General features: G+C 39.0%; 1 protein-coding gene across 1 annotated transcript in view; it reads left to right on the top strand.

Annotated features, from left to right (window-relative positions):
• Positions 1 to 14,968, top strand: part of tnksa (tankyrase, TRF1-interacting ankyrin-related ADP-ribose polymerase a) — a 94,987-nt gene extending 80,019 nt beyond the window's left edge. The window contains exons 25-28 of the mRNA XM_078395967.1: positions 1,501 to 1,606; positions 3,501 to 3,687; positions 5,268 to 5,424; positions 10,476 to 14,968. Coding sequence (XP_078252093.1) covers positions 1,501 to 1,606; positions 3,501 to 3,687; positions 5,268 to 5,424; positions 10,476 to 10,562 — 537 coding nt within the window. The 3' untranslated portion in view covers positions 10,563 to 14,968. The remainder of the gene's footprint in view (positions 1 to 1,500; positions 1,607 to 3,500; positions 3,688 to 5,267; positions 5,425 to 10,475) is intronic.
• The last annotated feature ends 5,021 nt before the right edge of the window (positions 14,969 to 19,989 follow it).

Genomic DNA, 19,989 nt, shown 5'->3' with positions numbered 1-19,989 from the left:
TACGTAGATGCTGTCTAACCTACTAAGCCTATCCAGTAATTTTTTTAATCTCTTTCACACATGTAGAGTTTTTGGGGGGTTTTCAAAAAGAATACTGATCTTCCTAGCGATGTCCATACCTTTGAACACACTTTAATTGGCAGTGGGGTGGTGATTTGACCCATATAGAGTTGCATACATCCTGAGAATCAATACCTTTTCTCTGATATTGGCTCCAACCCACGCCACTGAGACTTTGGAATAAATGGCAGTTCACTCTGGGAATGTCAGAGAAGCTTGATACTCCTGTATAAATGGGTATGAGCATGAAGTCTTGCACCTGCTGCAAGGTACTTGCCTGCCATTTCCCAATGGTACTCCAGTGTTTGACTTCTTATGAAGTTTAGGAGCAGGGTATCAACTTCCTATAATCCCCCACCTCCATTACTTCAGCCAATCCGACACCAACTTGAAATCAGCTGATTGTTTCAGTGTTTAAAAAGGCAATGTGATAGGATCATTGCACGTAGTTCCCCATTCTATTGCTCACATGGGGAATGAACTGATGGTTATTAAAAGGTTATTGAATTATGGTAAAACTCAAACTGGCATTTACCGTAATTAGGTTATTTATGGGAGGAACTGCCCTTAATGTCTAGTCAGATCTGTCTCAAGCCCCATACAAGCATCACTTTTCTTAACTGCCCTCCAGAACTACCATCCAGCTGTATAAAAAAGAGATGGCCTTACTAAAGTCAAGCACAGGTCTTTGGTGAACACTTGCGCTTGGTATCATTTTGCCAAACACTTGCACTGGGTCCACCAAGGCCTACTGGATCTCCTAGTTGCTAACCATCTTAACTCCCATTCCCATCCAGACCTTTATCTTGGGCCTCCTCAATTGCCAGAGTGAGGCCACATACAAACTGGAACCTCATATTCCACGGGTAGCTTACAACCCAATAGTGTGAGCATTGAATTCTCCAATTTTAGGTAATCTACAACCTTCGCCCCCCACCCTTTTATTCGTATCTACTTATCACCAGGCTTCGTCCAGCCCCATCTCTCTTCCAGCTATCTTCCCCCCTGTTGTTAGTCTGTGTTCCCCAGATATGTTGCCTGACCTGCTGAGTTACACCAGCACTTTGTGTTTTTTAATGTAAACCAGCATCTGCAGTTCCTTGTTTTTCCAGCTGTTCCAAACGACCTTGATGGCAAACCCCAAAGTATAGCACCACTGCCTTCAGGGTAATAACAAATAAGCAATAAATCCTGTCTTTTCTAGTGACACCCACATCCCAAGACTGAATAGTCAAGAATACTACATTAGAATAGGGCATTTACTTTATTGTAGTAAAGATCTTAACTCTCTTGTTTTTTACCATTTCTGTTATATCTAGAGTGAGTATTGATTTGGGATGGGCCACTGCTTTATGCAGTGAGGTACACACCTGGGCCATCTAGTTTAACTGAAAATCTGTTTGTTATTTTTGGTTTAAGTATTTTTTAAATACTTTTCAGATTCAAAAAGTTGTGAACAAAAAACTTCGGGAGCGGTTCATTCACCGACAGAAGGAGGTAGCAGAAGAAAATCATAATCATCACAATGAAAGGATGCTCTTTCACGGTGAGTTTCTGAAAGCCTCAAAGTAAAGAAAGATTTCCATGCTTGGTATAACAGAAAATCACAGTTCCATGGTGCTCACCATTGTGTTTTTTGCTTACTCTGTTCTATAGCTAAAATGTATAAAGGAAGGAGTCCAACTTACTTGTTCCCCCCCCCCCCCCCACAAATTAAATTAAGGAGCTCCTGCTTAAACGGTAATAGAATTAGTTATGAAATAAAAAGGTCACAACAATTTTCCCTTTAGCATTCAGTTAATGACAAAATCCTCAATTAATAGATGAGAAAAGGAATGACAATGTAAAAGACCAAATAGATTGTAGATTTTGTCATCTGTTTGAGTTCTAATGCCCAGAAAACAAGTTGACATTAAGCTAACCTAACATGGTGCTTCCAGGTAGTCCGTTAAGATTCCGTACAAAATTTCAAAATCTGTCCTCAAATAATTTTCTTGCAAACATGTCTTTATGATGTAATGTTTTGTACTGGAAAAGCCCCTTCCCCTGTTTTAGTCTGCTCCTCTACTCAAGGAAATTCAGAATTAAATTGATGAGCATTGCGTGTAAATCTATTGGCATAAGGTTACTTTCTCTTTGTAAATGCCAGATCCCCTCTGGAAATCTGATGAGTTCGCCATGTAATTGTTGATTGACATGGGAGAACCCATGGTGCTGCAGCTTCTCATCCTGTATCAGTACTCAATCCAGACATTAGCACCAATTCCACGCCAACATAAAATTAGGTAATTGTTTCAAAGTCCGACAGCTAATGGTGAAAGCGTTGCATTTAATTCTACTGTCCATAAGAGGGTCTCAAAGCATTCCACTTCAACAAATTTTCATAGATAGCATTTAGCTTCATAAAATTTGCTGAAGTCTATAATAAGGGAGCTGGCATCAAGAAACTTAGCAAATAAGGTTTGGGAGAGTTTGACTGGATTCATGGATTGGAAATTGCTGGAGTTCTATGAGGACATATGTAAAATAATAAATGAGTAGTCCCAATAGATGTACATATAAATTTTCGTAAGTTTTTTTTTAAGGCCCCACAGGAAGGAAGTTGTTGATCTTGGTCAAAAAACAGTGATCTTTCACTATATTGTAGATGACTTAGAAAGATTACATGGGGATTGGTGTGACCACATCTAGGTCATTGTGTAGGAAAGAACTGCAGATGCTGGTTTAAATCGAAGGTAGACACAAAATGCTATATTGTGTGCAGATTTGACCTTTTAAAAAATGGATTCTTGCTCTGGAAAAAATGTCGCAAAGATTCTCCTGACAAGTTAGTGTGATGAGAGGTGGATCTTATGAGGTCAATTAGGCTAGGCCAGTATTCTCTTGAGTTCAGAAGAATGAGCAGTGACTAATTTGAATGCACAAATTACCTATAGCATTGACAGATAAAATTCAGGGAGAATATTCCCATTGGCTATGATATCTCGAAACTAGGAGCCACAGTCTCAAAAATAGGAGCAAGGTTTGAGAAGAGGAAATATGTCTTCACAGTGGGTTTTCAACCTTTTGTATTCCCCACCATGGAGGACTGTAGATGCTTGGTTTTTGTCTTCAAAACTAAAAGCGAAAGGTTCATAGATTTTAAAAGAATATATGTGGACAGAGCAGAAAAATATGAATTAAGTTGGTCAGCCCCGATTTTGTTGAAGGATGGGCTGGGCTCAAGGGGCCAAATGGCCTGCTAATGCTCCTGTTCCTTGCATTCATCTATGTATATTTCAAATGTTGATTCAGTTATTTAACCACTGCAGCTACAGGATGGGCAACAAACAATGTGGACAAATGGCCCTTTAATTATTTATTGTTAATGCCAGAGAATATTTGGAATTTAATCATTCTATCCATACTGTGCAAATTTGAATTTTGATTTTTCTTTCTAGGTTCTCCATTCATCAATGCTATCATTTATAAAGGGTTTGATGAAAGACATGCATATATCGGTGGAATGTTTGGTGCAGGCATTTACTTTGCGGAGAATTCTTCAAAAAGTAATCAGTATGTCTATGGCATTGGAGGGGGTACTGGATGTCCAACTCATAAAGATCGGTCATGTTACATATGCCACAGGTAAAGACAATGTTACTGGTGCAGTAAATGTTTCAGCTTTGTCTGTATTTGGAATGGAATATGTGCCTGATAATTCAGTACACCAACTAGTGAGGAGAAAATATTTCAACATGCTGCTTCGTGGCATAGTCGATATTTATTTCACCAAAACCAGATTATTTTATGATTTCTTCCTTGTTTGAGGAATCAAAGGTTTCCTATCCATGTACTTGTCCAAGGGTCTTTTAAATGCTCACTTGCCTGAACCACCACATCTGACAGCTTGTTCGATATACTCACCGTGCTCTTAAAGTAAAAGTATTCCACCATGTTCCTATTAAATCTCACACCACTCACTTTAAACATGTTCTCTGGTTCTTGATTCCCCTTCTCTGTGTAAAAGAATCTGTGCATGCACCTCATGATTTTATAGACCTCCATAAGATCACCCTTCTGCGCTCCAAGGAATAAAGTCCTACCCAATCTTTCCCTACTGCTCATGCCCTCGTGTCCTGGCAATCCTCATAAATCTTATCTGCATTCTTTCCAGCTTTATAACATACTTCCTATAGCAGGGTGACGAAAACAGAGCGCAATACTCTAAACGGCCTAACCATCATCTTGTACAATGGTAAGATAATATCCCAACTTTTATATTCAACATCCAGACTGATGAAAGCCAATGTCCCAAAAGTCTTCTTTACTACCCTATCCATCTGTAATGCCATTTACAGGGAATTATGTATCTTCTTTCCTAGATTCTCCCGCTTTACAACACTTCACAGGGCCCTATCATTGACTGAAGGCTGTGCACTGGTTTGACTTCCCATATTGAAACACCTCACGCTTAGAAACGTAGACCCTGGAGTATTCCTGCTTTCGTTGGTCCTATGGAGAAGTTTGCTTGTCTACTGATAACCAAAATTCTAGCTTCTCCTTTCATTTTTCATCTGCTGTTGGACCTGCTTTTTCCCCCACATTTTCTGTTTTGATTGTATGCCACTAAGTGGATTTCAAACTCTGCAGAGTTAACTTACAGACATCTGTATTAGTGGGATGGTTATAACGCTTTCCCTGCTGTGGCAAACCAGAAAGGGCAAAAGCTTTCGTCAAGTGGTCTGGGAAGTTAACTGCTTCTGTTATCGCAGTCAGAAGGCAGCTCCTACAACTGCTTTCCTGTAATGTACAGCCCAGCAAAATTCTGCAGGTGCTTGGTCAAGTTTAACATATGAAAGTAGACTTGTAACGAAGGCAATATGTTTTGATGATCTTTTGGCTCCCTCCCCTCCCTCTGTCTATCCAGACATTTTATATTAAAAGATAGTTGTGCGTCACTCACCTACCTCAAAACTTTTCTTGGATTAAATTTTAAATAGCGTTATATCTGGGTTAATTTAGGCTTCCTAAACCTCACTTGACATCAAACTAGGTAAGTATATATCTGATCATTACATTGCATACTTTGTGCATTATGTCTGAATATGGTCTAATGCTGAAGGAATACGTTAGACTTGTTTCTACCACGCATTTTCCATGGTTGAATGTAAAATTTACCATTTTTAATATATTTGTTTCAAAAGAATACTTTATTTCACTTGCAGACAAATGCTCTTCTGTAGAGTAACACTTGGGAAGTCATTTCTACAGTTCAGCGCAATGAAGATGGCTCATGCCCCACCGGGTCATCATTCTGTGATTGGAAGACCTAGTGTCAATGGACTTGCTTATGCAGAATATGTTATCTACAGGGGAGAGCAGGTAATTAATTATCTGGATATTTAATTCTCTTCAGCAATGGAAGAATATCAAACAAGTAAATTACATCCCGCCCAGCCCTTTCGAATTTGGCGGAAAGTTTCTGCTTTCTTATTTCATTTCCGCCATTCCAATTTCGCTTCACATTTTTCCGCAAAACAGTCAGTAATTGCAATTTGTCAATTCAGCCACGAGAGGTCACTCTGGGTTCCGTGAGAAATTCCCCCGCCCTGGAAGTCTTCCCGAAAATGTGGCACCTAGACTGGGCAAGGCAGCCAATCTCGACCTCATCGGGATTTCCATGGCCAATTTCTCAATTCGGCCGCTAGAGGTCGCTAGGGATTCTGCGAGAAATCCCCCCCGCCCTGGAAGTCTCCTCGAAAATGTGGCTCCTAGGCTGGGCAAGGCAGCCAATCTCGACCTCATCGGGACTTCCACGGCCGATCGTGGGTTGAATATGCAACCTGCGGCTGGGGCTCTGGTACTCCAGCCCCATTGGAGCCAGCACATCTATCCCCATAGCTGATTTCCTTGGCCAGCTGGAAGGCTCTGGAACCAAGAGTGCCAGAAAATCAGTGGTGGAACTGCAATGAGTAAATATTAAATTTAAGTGCAAGATTATATAACTAAATTAATTAAGACGGGGTTAAAATATAAAACACCGCAGAAAAGCCAATTACCACCTTTTTGGGCTGATTATCAATTAGTGCAAATTTACTTCAACAAGTACTTCCGAATGCTTAGTCGAGTTGCATATATCAACTCTTTCTTCATAACAGTCATACATTTAAGTATCTCTGTTCAATAACCTTTCTATAAATAGCAGAATATACTCATGATAGGCCTGACATTGTACATGTAGTCCAAGAACTACAGACTGTTGGAAATAATAGTCGTTTTTCACACACAAATGTAGCGCAACGCGTATGCGCATTTGGCGTGCATACTTTTTTTTGCTGAAAAGTTGCATTACACTCCATATTATGAATTTTGATGTAAAATTCCGTATTTTGGACATCAAAATCAATTGTTCGGAGGTCTGAAATTAGCAACTAAAAACCCACTAAAAGTTGATCAGCACCAACATGCAAGCTGAAAGTTCTTCCTGTTAAACTTCATTATGACCATATTTAATTTGATGTTCTTTGCCCAACTCAAGGAGGTGTCTAATTTGTGAATCCATTTTATGACTTGGCTTCATATATTTTGTCCATGTTGTGAGTGTTTCTAATGGAACTGCATTTTATTTCATGAAGATTTATTGTGACCACTGTCCATCTTGTGATTTAATATATAATTTTAATAACATCTCACAAGGTGTAACAAAATCTGCCTACGATGAGATGGTAAGAACCTGTGACCTAGCCTTAATTAATTTAATGTTAGCCCATCTTGTTCTATTTTATAAGACCGTTCAGATAATGACAATGTGATATCTGCTCTTTTCTGGTGATAGTTTATGGGTGATAATTCAATCTGATTTCCTTTCAATTTGTGAAATAGTTTCTGACTTCAGTCCACCTCACAAGAATGTTTAAAATTACTTTAAAAATGTTAACAGGTTCTTTAATAGCCTTAATATTCCTGCTTACTAATTTGTGAAGTTGTTTGACTTTAACCCAGTTTATGAAGTAGTTTAACTTGGGGGGGGGGGGGGGGGGGTTAAACAATTTTGACCTAATCCAATTAATGTTTATTTTCACCTATTTATTTCACAAAGTAGAATTATATTATCTCTGCCCAACTCATCAAACTGTGCAATGCAGCTATTGTTGATTTTATAAACTAGCCATATGACATCAGGCCATCTTGTGAAATAGTTTGGTGTAACTCGCAATTATGCGGCAGTTTGAAAGCAAACAATGCTAGTCTTTATTTCAAAAGCGCCGGTATACAAAAACAGGGATGTAATGGTGAAGACAATAGTGCAGGAGTAGGCCATTCGGCCCTTCTAGCCAGCACCGCCATTCACTGTGATCATGGCTGATCATGCACAAACAGTACCCCGTTCCTGCCTTCTCCCCATATCCCTTGACTCCGCTATCATTACGAGCTCTATCTAACTCACTCTTGAAAGCATCCAGCGAATTGGCCTCCACTGCCTTCTGAGGCAAAGAATTCCACAGCTTCACAACTCTGAGTGAAAAAGGTTTTCCTCATCTCTGTTCTAAATGGCCTACCCCTTATTCTTAAACTGTGGCCCCTGGTTCGGGACTCCCCCAACATCGGGAACATGTTTCCTGCCTCTAGTGTGTCCAATCCCTTAATAATCTTATATGATTCAATAAGATCCCCTCTCATCCTTCTAAATTCCAGAGTGTACAAGCCCTGTCGCTCCAGTCTTTCAACGTATGACAGTCCCGCCATTCCGGGAATTAACTTCGTGAACCTACGCTGCACTCCCTCCATATCAAGAATGTCCTTCCTCAAGTTTGGAGACCAAAACTGCACACAATACTCCAGGTGTGGTCTCACTAGGACCCTGTACAACTGCAGAAGAACCTCTTTGCTCCTCTACTCAACTCCTCTTATTATGAAGGCCAACATTCCATTGGCTTTCTTCACTGCCTGCTGTACCTGCATGCTTCCTTCCGGTGACTGATGAACTAGGACACCCAGATCTCGTTGTACTTCCCCTTTTCCTAACTTGACACCATTCAGATAATAATCTGCCTTCCTGTTCTTACCACCAAAGTGGATAACCTCACATTTATCCACATTAAACTGCATCTGCCATGCATCTGCCCACTCACACAACCTGTCCAAGTCACCCTGCAACCTCATAGCATCTTCCTCACAGTTCACACTGCAAATTTGCTAATGTTATTTTTAATCCCTTCATCCAAGTCATTAATGTATATTGTAAATAGCTGTGGTCCCAGCACAGAGCCTTGCATTTATCCCTACTCTGTTTCCTGTCTGCAAACCAATTTTCTATCCATGTCAGTACCTTACCCCCATTACCATGTGCTCTAATTTTGCCCACTAATCTCCTATGTGAGACCTTGTCAAAGGCTGAAAGTCCAGGCACACTACATCCACTGGCTCTCCCCAGTCCGTTTTCCTAGTTACATCCTCAAAAAATTCCAGAAGATTTTGTTGAGGCTCTATAAGGTGCTAATGTTGAGGCTCTATAAGGCGCTGGTAAGGCTGCATTTGTAATATTGTGAGCAATTTTGGGCACCATATCTGAGGATGGATGTGGTGGCTCTGGAGAGGGTCCACAGGAGATTTACAAGAATAATCCCAGGAATTAGTAGGTTAACCTAGGATGAGCGTTTGTCGGCACTGGGCCTGTACTCACTGGAGTTTAGAAGAATGAGGGGGGACCTCATTGAAACATAGAGATTAGTGAAAGGCTTGGATAGAGTGGATGTGGAGAGACTAGTGGGAGAATTAAAGAGTGTTCTTTTAGGAAGGAGAGGAGGAGAAATTTTTTTAGTCAGAGGGTGGTGAATCTGTGGAATTCTTTACCACAGAAGGCTGTGGAGGCCATTTTAAGTGGATATTAGTGTCAGTGGATATTTTTAAGGCAGAGATAGTTTCTTGATTAGTAAAGGTGTCCGACGTTATGGGGAGAAGGCAGGAAAATAGGGTTAGGAGGGAGAGATAGATCAACCATGATTGAATGGCGGAGTAGTCTTGATGGGCCGAATGGCCTAATTCTACTCGTTCCTTATGACTTTTAATATGGCATCTGTCCATCTGTTCAATTTGAGACAGTTGATTGAGTCATCTAGTAGTTTACTGTGACTAAAGCATATTTCAAGAACTTCAGACTAGTCTGAGCTATTTATCATTGCCTAACTAGGGTGATGTTACAACTGAGCACGACATGGATTTTAGCTTAATAGATTTGTATTGTAACTGTAATCCATCCACATAGCAGTGAACTTAAAAAGCTCCATATTTAATGATCTGATCCTGATATTAAACTTGCTTTACATATAACATGATATTCTTGACAAATATTCTACTGTGACATTGAAGTTGAAATCAATGAATCATGAATTTGAGGATGGAAAACAGCTGGGTACACATTCATGAAAGTATAATTTACTCAATAATTATAATTAATTGACACTTTAGAATTACTGCCTTTGGTTCCAGCACATTTACACTTACCTGGACCAAATGCAACCCCTTCTGCTTGCCAGTGAGCTGTAGCAAGGCCCAGGCTGCAACTGGTCACTGCCCTGGAAAGTTTCTAATAATTGATAGAGCTGGACTAAGCTTTTCATTTTTTTAAAAACATTTTAATACTTTTTAAATTACTCTGACATTGGAATACTTAAAACTGGAGAGATTAACAACAACAAAAAATAAAGCATTTAAAAAATATTTTGCCTTCCCCTTTATTTCCTAAATCTTCATACTGTGAAGTCAATTAAGGCAACCCAATGGGGTAGGCAGCATGATCCAACCCATTAAGTGGAGAATACTTTGGCTTTCGATTCAGGGGAAAACTAATTTAGGAATGCTATTTCTTTATCAGTTGGATAACAAACACAATATTAATTTGTCTGCATTAGTAGCTCTTTAAAACTTGGGCCCACAATTAGGGTTGACATGTTTGTTGGTGTCATTGTCGTCTTTGTAGGTGGGTCTCACAAACATCCAAAGAGCAATCTTAAAGCAAGGAATTCTCCATGGCAACAGGCCAACATTTCTCCTTGGTTAATTATAGTCATACTAAGAACTTGTTGGTATAATTGCTGGCATTTACTATGAAGTGCATGCTTCCATTGGTCAGCTCTAGAGATGCTCACAGTAACATATGGTGCTCACCCGTTCTTTTGGTGTTGGATGTAATATACTAAACACAAAGTTAAGTGGCTTGAACAGGCAGTGAGGAAATGGCACTTCTCGGGTTTTTTATATATTCTTAACATTCTGTCCTTCAACAATGTTTATCTGGCAGACTTTAAAATATTTGTTAAATGCTGATGGAAAATGTAGATTAAATTATCAAAATATCAGGTTTTAAGTTGCTTATGTACTGTTCTTGTCCATTTGCCTTCACGTCTTTGTAACACTTACATATATTTATCCAGGCATATCCAGAATACCTCATCACATACCAGATCCTGAAGCCAGAAAGTGCATCACAGCAGATAACATCAAGTGAACAGAAGTCATAGTACAAGTCAAACCTTGGCACCAAAGTGAACTTGCGATGAATGCCTTTCCATCTGACTGTTACAGTATTTATTTGAGAGAATTAAAAAAATTATACTAGTGTTTCAGTTTCTAATTCTCCTCCTCCCCCTCGAAGGAACTTTAATTTTACATTACTACCGAATTCCATAATTGAGTCCTACCCTTTCAAAAATTGTTACTTATTTTTGAGTTACAAAGTTTTCTTTCCCCCTGCCTCCCATCCCTCTCATCTTATTTTTCAAATAATTGGACCTTTGGAGCGCTGTTAATTGGAAGCATCGGAGAACTACTTAAAATGTACTTCTGCGTGGCTTCTTTGCTTGACCACAGTAGTTGTAATCATAGTCGATTGAAGTTGTGTTGTAATCAGTTTTATCACAGTTGTTGCATTTTAGCTGACCAATGTATCTAACAAATTTGTCACTGCAACATCTGCCAAAAGAGCCAAAGAGGTGGCCTGTTTCACAAGAAAATTAAGTTGCTTCATGAAAGCCAACGAATAAAAATAATCTGTAAATCAGTGGTAATGCAGCTTCGGCCAAATCAGCGAAGCTAGAACTCTTGGCTCACTGCATTGCAAAACATTGTTTACTTGCATGTCAGTTAAAGTACATAGTGTGATTCTTGAGACAGGTAATCTTCATGGGTAAGACTTCCAAGTAGGCATTTGGTTTACAAAGCTGTAAAAATTGGATGTTTTGGATAAACAATGAAGTTTTGCAATTTTATATAACCAGAATTTAAATTTTGACATTTTATATGATTTACATGAAAAAAAACACGTTTGACCGTAGCTAAAAACAAATCTGGTTAATGGCTGATGTCCATTAAATAAGTAAGATTTGTCACTCAGCCACAGGTGCCAACACTTGCGCATGTCCAGTGTGGACAGAATGAAATCAGCTGATGTCTAATGCTTTGTTGCTTTTTGCTTGTTTATCCTCTTTGAAATGATGGTGGAGCAAAAATTGGCTAGATATTTTCTACTTCAACCCAGTTGAGGAGTATTATAGATTTTTAAATGGAAAATGCAGCTCACTTTATAAAACTGCTCATCCTGATATCCTGTGAGCTTTGATTCGGTATTGTGAATGGTTGTGAGTAACAATATTATTTCTTGTTCTGGCACCTTTATTAAGATAGCAAAGCCCACTACAAAATCAAGATATCTTTGGAATCCTGTAATTAAACTGTAAACGTTTAACATAGGATTCCATCATTTTTCAGGAGATTAATCTCAAAATGGAGCCATACTGATGTCCAAAAAAAGCACTGACACACATTCTAACCTGAGGCTATAAAAGTAATCACTGCAGAATAATCTCTCAGTTTTCCACAGAAAAAAAAAAATGGAATTTATTCAGCAGTTTAAAACAAAACTAAAAAGGAATTTAGAATGTAGTAATTTACTGAAAGTTAACACAAGTGAGTGTGCAGATTATCTCATTATGTAGCAGATTCTATGATTTTATATGCTACTTGTTTGAGTCTGGCTGATTGTTTACCCGTGTATGTACATTATTAGATTTAATATCCCACTGCACTATGAGAATCTTGGATTTTGTTTGAAGAAGGAAGAATTAGACAACTTGGGAAGGAAAGTAAAAGTTCAGTGGTCTAGTTCATATTTATTTTCCATCCATGACTGTTAATTTCATATCTATCAGAGTTGATGTCCACATGCACCTTGAACTCTGTGCTACTTGCAGTGTACAGGCAAAATTGACATTTACTGTTTGGGGTAGTTGAAACTTGTTGCCATGTTTTTCTTGTGCTTTACACTCTGCGTTTAGTGTATTTTGCTTCTTGTTATCTGGTCTCTGATATGCTGATGTTGTCAGGCTCTAATCGTATCCTTGACTGGGTGTGTTCTGTTCATTTAAATAGTTTCAATCACTTTGGAGTAGTGTCATATTGTAAATGGCTTTTTTCATTTTGTAATGCTTTACCTTAATATTCACAGTCATGTTATGTAATTGAATTAATCACAATCTGTTAACAATTCATTGCATTTGCAAAAGGCATCACCTTCCTCTGTGTTTGGTTTTGTTACTGGTAGGACAAACATGGCACCTTCTGAACAACAGAATTATTGATGGTCTGCAGCGCTGAAATATTAAAATTATTTATAAAGAATAATTATTTTGTGTATCCAAAGGTGACTTAATTGGGGGAGAGGGTAGTGTGACCTGATGTAAAATGCATTTAAAAAATGTTACATTTAAGAATTATTCATAATTAATATTCAATGCAAACGTGTACCTAACCTATTTTTGAATTACATGAACTGTCAAAAGATGATGATGATATGGTTATTTTGTTCCTGAAAATCAACTTCCTTGCAGCATCAATTAATTAGTTTTACTAGTTGGAAGTAGCTGATGGAATTGATTGACCTTCAATTTTTTAAATAATGACACCGTGTGTAAATATATACCACACACAAGGTCCTGCTGTTATACGGGAATAATTCTCTTAGGAAAAGTGGCTTAGAGTTACAACCTTATTACAGTAAACTATTGCAAATATATATATGCTATTCTGCAAACATGAAGCTATGTGATTGAAGTCAAATTTATTTTATGGCAAACTTCACAGCAGTGTTTTTGCCATTTAACCGAGTTTTACGTGGATTTGTTTTATAATTGGCACTAAACTGGCTGTTACATCTAACTAGCAATACCTCTACCCGTTGCACTGAGCTTCCTGGCTGCCTTCAATACTCAATTTGTGAATATGGATTGACACTTACAACTAAAGGTAAATCGTATCCTTCCAAATCATGCCCAGTGCAAATAAATGCAACATTATTTCCAAATGCCACAATGTCTTTTTGTATTTCAATTTTTATCCTGTTTTATTTATTATCAAGTTGTCAGCATTAATTCTTTTGCCAGCTTGTTAGATGTGGCCCTTTTTTTCTGGAAGTGAGTCCGCATGAGCCTTTTTATAAATACATGGAAAATCTTGCCTGTAGTGTGGAAAATGGCGCGTTGCAAACTGTAATTTTTTGAGCCGGTCTAAATTTCCAAAGTTTGAATAATTACCTTGTGGTGTGCTTTTTAGCAAACATCACTGCAGTACAGCTTTGACGTGATGACCTTGTTTGCACAATTATTTTACTCCTATATTTAACGATTCAGATTAATGCTGTATTTGTGTATTCATTTTATATTTTGCATAGATAATCAAGTCTTAGAACAAGTTCTCTTGTTTTGGCATTTCTCTTGTGTCTTGACATGACGCACATATACCAATATGTTTGCTTGCCTGCAAGTCAATAGCAATGAGTGGGCAACAGATGCTGTAATATACAAAACAATGGGCACAAATCATTATTCCTCATAGTTTTACATTTACCAACTGGGAAACAATGATATATCAACAAAAGAACAGTTGGAAACTAAGTAATCTTTTGAAGGAAAATTAATTTCATTAACAAGAGTTTTTTTCCAATTTGGACTTTTTTGGGGAGTTTTTTTAAACACTAACAAGTACGATAGCTTCCCGTTAAATGCATCAAGGTCTTCCTAGGTTTTAAACAAATTAGGTGTTTGTAGCCTTTTAATGTGTATCTGAACAGTATGTAAAAATGTAACAGATGATTCCATGCAAGGATTGTGGGTGCTTTCCAGATTTGATTCTCTCCAAATATATCACACCAAAAGACAACTATAGACAGGTTGCCTTAATAATTCAGCTCCCTTTGATAAATTGACATATCACTTAAAGTGCCAGGATTCAAGCAAAAAATAATTGATTCTTAATCGTAAGAGAGTTGTCCACACACATTTTGAATGCATTCTTTCCCTTATTTCAGCTTCCCCTTTAGATTAAGTTGTTTTTTCCCTTTATTACATTCTTAGATTACCATTTACAGTATATGTTACAGAATGTATTATGTATTGTACTTGATAAATCAAGTGACCTTCTGTTTTGTATTTTACTTTGTAATTATGGTATTTTTAATATGCACATTTTGTCAATACAAGGTGCTAATGTTTTTTGCCGACAAACACTTGAAATGGGTGTTGAGTAATTTAATATAGATATAGATGCCATTTACTTTTACAGTGGCTTGAAATTGTACGTATAAAAATGGAGACTGTACATATGTATTTTAGTTTGTAAATGTATTGGTAGTAATTTCAGTGAAAATAATGTTGGAAATGTGAATATGTCTACACCAACAAGGATGGGAAAGTTGTAAACTTGATTGGTATAAATAGGTGTTTTTATTGTAATTGGAATCTTGATATTTTTCCTTTCGTTTCAGTTTCTGATTAATTCCATAATTTGGAGTGTACAGCCCTGTGTAAGGTTCGACTTGTAAAGATGTACTAAATTGTGATGTATGTGGTACTGAAGTAACTTAATAAACTGCAGTGATGCCAACTTGATGAAATGTGTGATTTTTAAAAATCTTTCCCACAGGTTACAAAAAGCTCAACTGCTGGTGTGCACTACCTATAACAAGGACCTTTTTCAATTTTCAAATTAACATTGGTTCAGGATCAAATTCATTTGAGGAACAATATTGCATAACCTTCAGAAGGATCAGTCCAGCTCTAAATAGAATTTGTTCTGGGTTGCATTGAGCATTATCTCAATGCTTCTATCAACTGGCTCCTTTCGTGTTGCGGAAGTGCAACACATGGTAAAAGCTTGATAGTTTAAGAAAATATTAATATTTTAATCTTTTTTTGTAAACCATTATTTTATTCTCCTGTTTACTGTTTTCAAAAGTCAAGTTCTTCTTTATTTGATGATACAGTCATAAAGAGATACAGTAGGAAAACAACCCCTTCAGTCTACCAATTCTGCCAACCATCCATCACCCATTGACACAAGTTTTACGTTAATCCCATGTTTATTCTCCACACATTCTCAACAGCTCTCTTGTTCTACCCCCTATCCACCTGAAAAGGGGGAAAAGGTTCCATTTAGATGTACCATTCATCACCTTCTGGGAGGTTCACCATCCGACGTGAATGTTCAATATCAATTGTGTCCTTCTGCATTGGTTGAAACTGCAACAGAAATCGCAGCAGCTTAAAAGAAATAGTCTAGAAGGTGGTGAAGCTGTGGAATTCATTGCCACCGATGGCTATGGATGCCAAGTCATTGGGTGTTTTAAAGCATAGATTGACAGGTTCTTAATTGGTAAGGGTGTCAAAGGTTGCAGGGAGAAGGCAGGAGTATGGGATTGAGAGGGAAGATAGATCAGCCATGGTGGAATGGACTCGATCTGAATGGCCTAATTCTGCTCCTTTGACTTATGAAATAAGGTATTGAGGGAGGATTTCAGTAAGCGAGTCGAGGTTTTTTAAAAATCATTTGCACCAAAATGGAACAAAGGAATAGAATGGATTACACATTCTTTGTCTTTATTTGAAATGTTGAAATAATCAAATTAAATGAGCTCTCGCAAGCTTGGCAGTGGGTGTGGACCTGTGGGATTCTGTAGAGAGACAAAATGCTGGAGTAACTCACAGGCAGCATCTCTGGAGAGAAGGAACGGGTGACGTTTTGGGTATTGACCTGAAACGTCACGCATTCCCTTTGTCCAGAGATGTTGCCTGTCCTGTTAAGTTACTCCAGTATTTTGTGACTATCTTCGGTGTAAACCAATATCTGCAATTCATTCCTATGGATTCTGTAGAGTTTGGTCATTCAATTAGATCTATCAAGTTAGATAGAGCTCTTAAAGAAAGCGGAGTCAAGGGATATGGGGAGAAGGCAGGAACGGGGTACTGATTGTGGATGATCAGCCATGATCACAGTGAATGGCGGTGCTGGCTCGAAGGGCTGAATGGCCTACTCCTGTACCTATTGTCTATAATGGATTGCAGGAATTTTTGCTTCATCAATTGTACATTGCATATGACATGGGAAAGGTGGTGTTATCAGCAGGAAGAGGTCAAACTCTGGGTTTCAGTTTTGAAAGTAGTTGATATCAGTTCTGTGCATCCACGCAGATGAGAGCTTTACATCACCTGGATGGTGTGTGGTCTGGGTTGTGGTTTTCACAGACTACAAAACTATGTAGTGGGAGAAGGTGGACAGCCAAATGTGGATGTTCTTTTTTGTCCATGTGATATAGAGGAATGAAGTCCTGCAGATAGATTGGCTATTCTCTTGTTCAGTCCCTTGAGATGGAGGATGATTTGGATAGACAATAGGTGCAGGAGTAGGCCATTTGGCCCTTCGAGCCAGCACCACCATTCAATGTGATCATGGCTGATCATTCTCAATCAGTACCCCATCCTCCCTTCTCCCCATACCCTCTGACTCCACTATCCTTAAGAGCTCTATCTAGCTCTCTTGAAGGCATTCAGAGAATTGGCCTCCACTGCCTTTTGAGGCAGAGAATTCCACAGATTTACAACTCTCTGAAAAAGTTTGTACTGTTATACCTGCACGTCTCTTCTGATATCTATTAAAATTTCTTATTAATATGCTATTCCACTAAAGGATGGACTGAATAGTCTGTGATTTGAACATGTATTCCTGCTCTTTATTAGATTGTTACTGTAGCAATATTTATTATCAACCTGCTATAGCAAAATCTGGATATTCTTTACTTTTGCAGGAAATAAAATACAGCAAAGCAGAAAGCAATTTGACCAGCATCAACTGTCTGAGTGAGCTAATATGGGGAGCTCCATTCCCATTCAGCCGATATCCCAAATTTTTCTACAAGCTTCCATCACAAATCCTTAACAATTCCTTCCATCCCCATTAGTTCTGAGTCTTCATCACTAGCCATTTTGTGGTAAAGTGTTCAGTATTCTGATACCCACCTCAAAACTCCCATGTAAAATGACACTGATAACAAACATTAGTCATATTAATTTTAACAATTAAGCATTTTGGAAATGCAGGTACGTGTTGAGATTCAAGGTGAAAATGTGTTGCTTCATTCATTCAGAATCCTGAAACATACCCGTTCAGTGAATTGTTCGAGTCAAACTTTGAAATAAAGCAGTGTTGAGATATCCACGAGGAACACATGAATATAGATATCGATGTTCACCTTTTGTGTTCACACCTAAAGGAATAATTTTAGTTTGACATAATCCACATTCAAGTGAACATTAGCATTTTGCATTTACAGTAATAAAACAGTAAAATGAAAAGCAGAGTGCATTTTGGTAAGTAAATGTATACTTGGGGTCATGGTGTAATTGAGTCATAGAGTGATACTGCATGGAAACAGGCCCTTCAGCCCAACTTGCCCACACCGCCCAACATGACCCAGCTACACTAGTCCCACCTGCCTACATTTAGCCCATATCCCTCCCAACCTGTCCTATCCACGTACCTGTCTAATTGCCTCAACTACCTCTGGCAGCTCATTCCATGCACCCGTCATCCTTTGTGTGAAAAAGTTACCCCTCAGATTCCTATTAAATCTTTTCCCCTTCTCCTTAAATCTATGTCCTCTGGTCCACGGTTCCCCTAATCTGGGCAAGAGACTCTGTGCATCTACCCGATCTATTCCTATCATGATTTTATACACCTCTATAAGATCACCCCTCATCCAAGGAATAATGTCCCAGCCTACCATAGCTGAGACCTTTGAGTCCTGGCCGCATCCTCGTAAATCTCTACCCATTCCAGCTTGTCATAAAGCAAAATCGCACACAAAAGGGCCATTCTGCCTGACGAATCTGGCCCAACCATCAAGAACCATTTAATCCTACATTCATCCCATTTTTTTAAAATTTTCCCCACATTCCCATTAACACTCCAGATTCTACCATTCACAAAAACACCAGTAGTAGTTTACAGTGCCCAATTAATCAACACAATGTACAGGGAGTAAAATTGCTGATTTGCTGAGAACCCATGACGAAGCACTGGCATAGAGCTACTCGCCTCTTCAATGTAACCTCAAGAGGTCCATGTTTCTATTACCTTATTGCATGACAGGCAGTTGAATTTGAATGTATATTACTCGCCAAATATATTCATTGAAAACTGGATCACAGGAGCTTTCAAGATGAGGATGTTCACTAACCTATGACCTGCCTCCTTTGTTTTTTTATAACAGTAGATGTGACTGATCTCATCATGGGTTTTACAATTATAACAAATAAATCAACACAACCACGCAGTAGATGTTATTCGTTATTCGTATTTATTTAAATCACAGATAAAATGTCAAGCGTCAGAGAATCTTCCTAAATTACCCCATGAACTTCAGCTCCAATTTTAGAACAAATCCCTGTTTGTTTCTATTCCTCCCACTCATCAAGATTTTCCCAAGATAATTAGTCAAGGTCTTAACAAAAAAAGTAATGGGAAATTTATTTCTTAATAGCACTGATTTAGAATGCTTGTAAAACTCAATTATCGTGTAGGAAAGAACTGCAGATGTTGGTTTAAATTGAAAATAGACCCAAAATGCTGCAGTTTCTCAGCGGCATAGGCAGCATCTCTAGAGAAGGAATGGGTGATGTTTCGGGTCGAGACCCTTCTTCAGACTAGTGTCGGGGAGTGGGCAGTACAGAGATAAAATGTAGTCGGAGACAGTAAGACTGGTTGGAGAACTGGGAAGGGGAGGGGATAGAGAGAGAGAGGGAAAGCATAGGCTACTTGAAGTTAAAGAAGTGAATGTTCATACCGCTGGGGTGCAAGTTACCCAAGCGAAATATGAGGTGCTGTTCTGCCAATTTTCACTGGGCCTCACTCTGACAATGGAGGAGGCCCAGGACAGAAAGGTTAGATTGGGAATGGGAGGGGGAACCAGGAATTCAGGTAGGTTTAGGCGGACTGAGCGGAGGTGTTCAGCGTAACAATCGCGGAGCCTGCACTTGGTCTCGCCGATATACGGTCCATACCTGGAACAGCGGATACAGTAGATGAGGTTGGAGGGGGTGCAAGTGAACCTCTGCCTCACCTGAAAAGACAAGGGGTCCTGCGGCAGAGTCGAGGGGGGAAGTAATGGGACATGAGTTGCATCTCCTGCAGTGATGGGGTGGTACCTGGGGAGGGTGTGGTTTGGGTGGGAAGAGACGAGTTCACCAGGGAGCTGCAGAGGGAACGGTCTGCGGAAAGTAGAAAGGGATGGAGATGGAAAGATGTGGCTTGTAGTGGGATCCTGTTGGAGGTGGCAAAAATGTCGGAGGATTATGTGCCGTATGCGATGGCTGATGGGATGGAAGGTGATCCTTCCATCATGGGGGATTCTGTCCTTCTTACGAATGGGGGAGGGGGAGCAAGAGCTGCGGGATATCGAGGAGACCCGAGTGAGGCTCATCAATGGGATGGTTTTTTAAACCAATATGTAGAGGAACCGACTAGAGGACACCTAGACTGGGCATTGTGTAATGAGGAAGGATTCGATAGTGATCTTGTTGTGCCAAGCTCCTTGGGCAACAGTGACCATAATATGATGGAATT

This window comes from Rhinoraja longicauda, chromosome 3 (genome assembly GCF_053455715.1).
Source record: "Rhinoraja longicauda isolate Sanriku21f chromosome 3, sRhiLon1.1, whole genome shotgun sequence".
NCBI lineage: Eukaryota > Metazoa > Chordata > Chondrichthyes > Rajiformes > Arhynchobatidae > Rhinoraja > Rhinoraja longicauda.
This window is presented reverse-complemented; position numbering and strand designations above follow the sequence as displayed.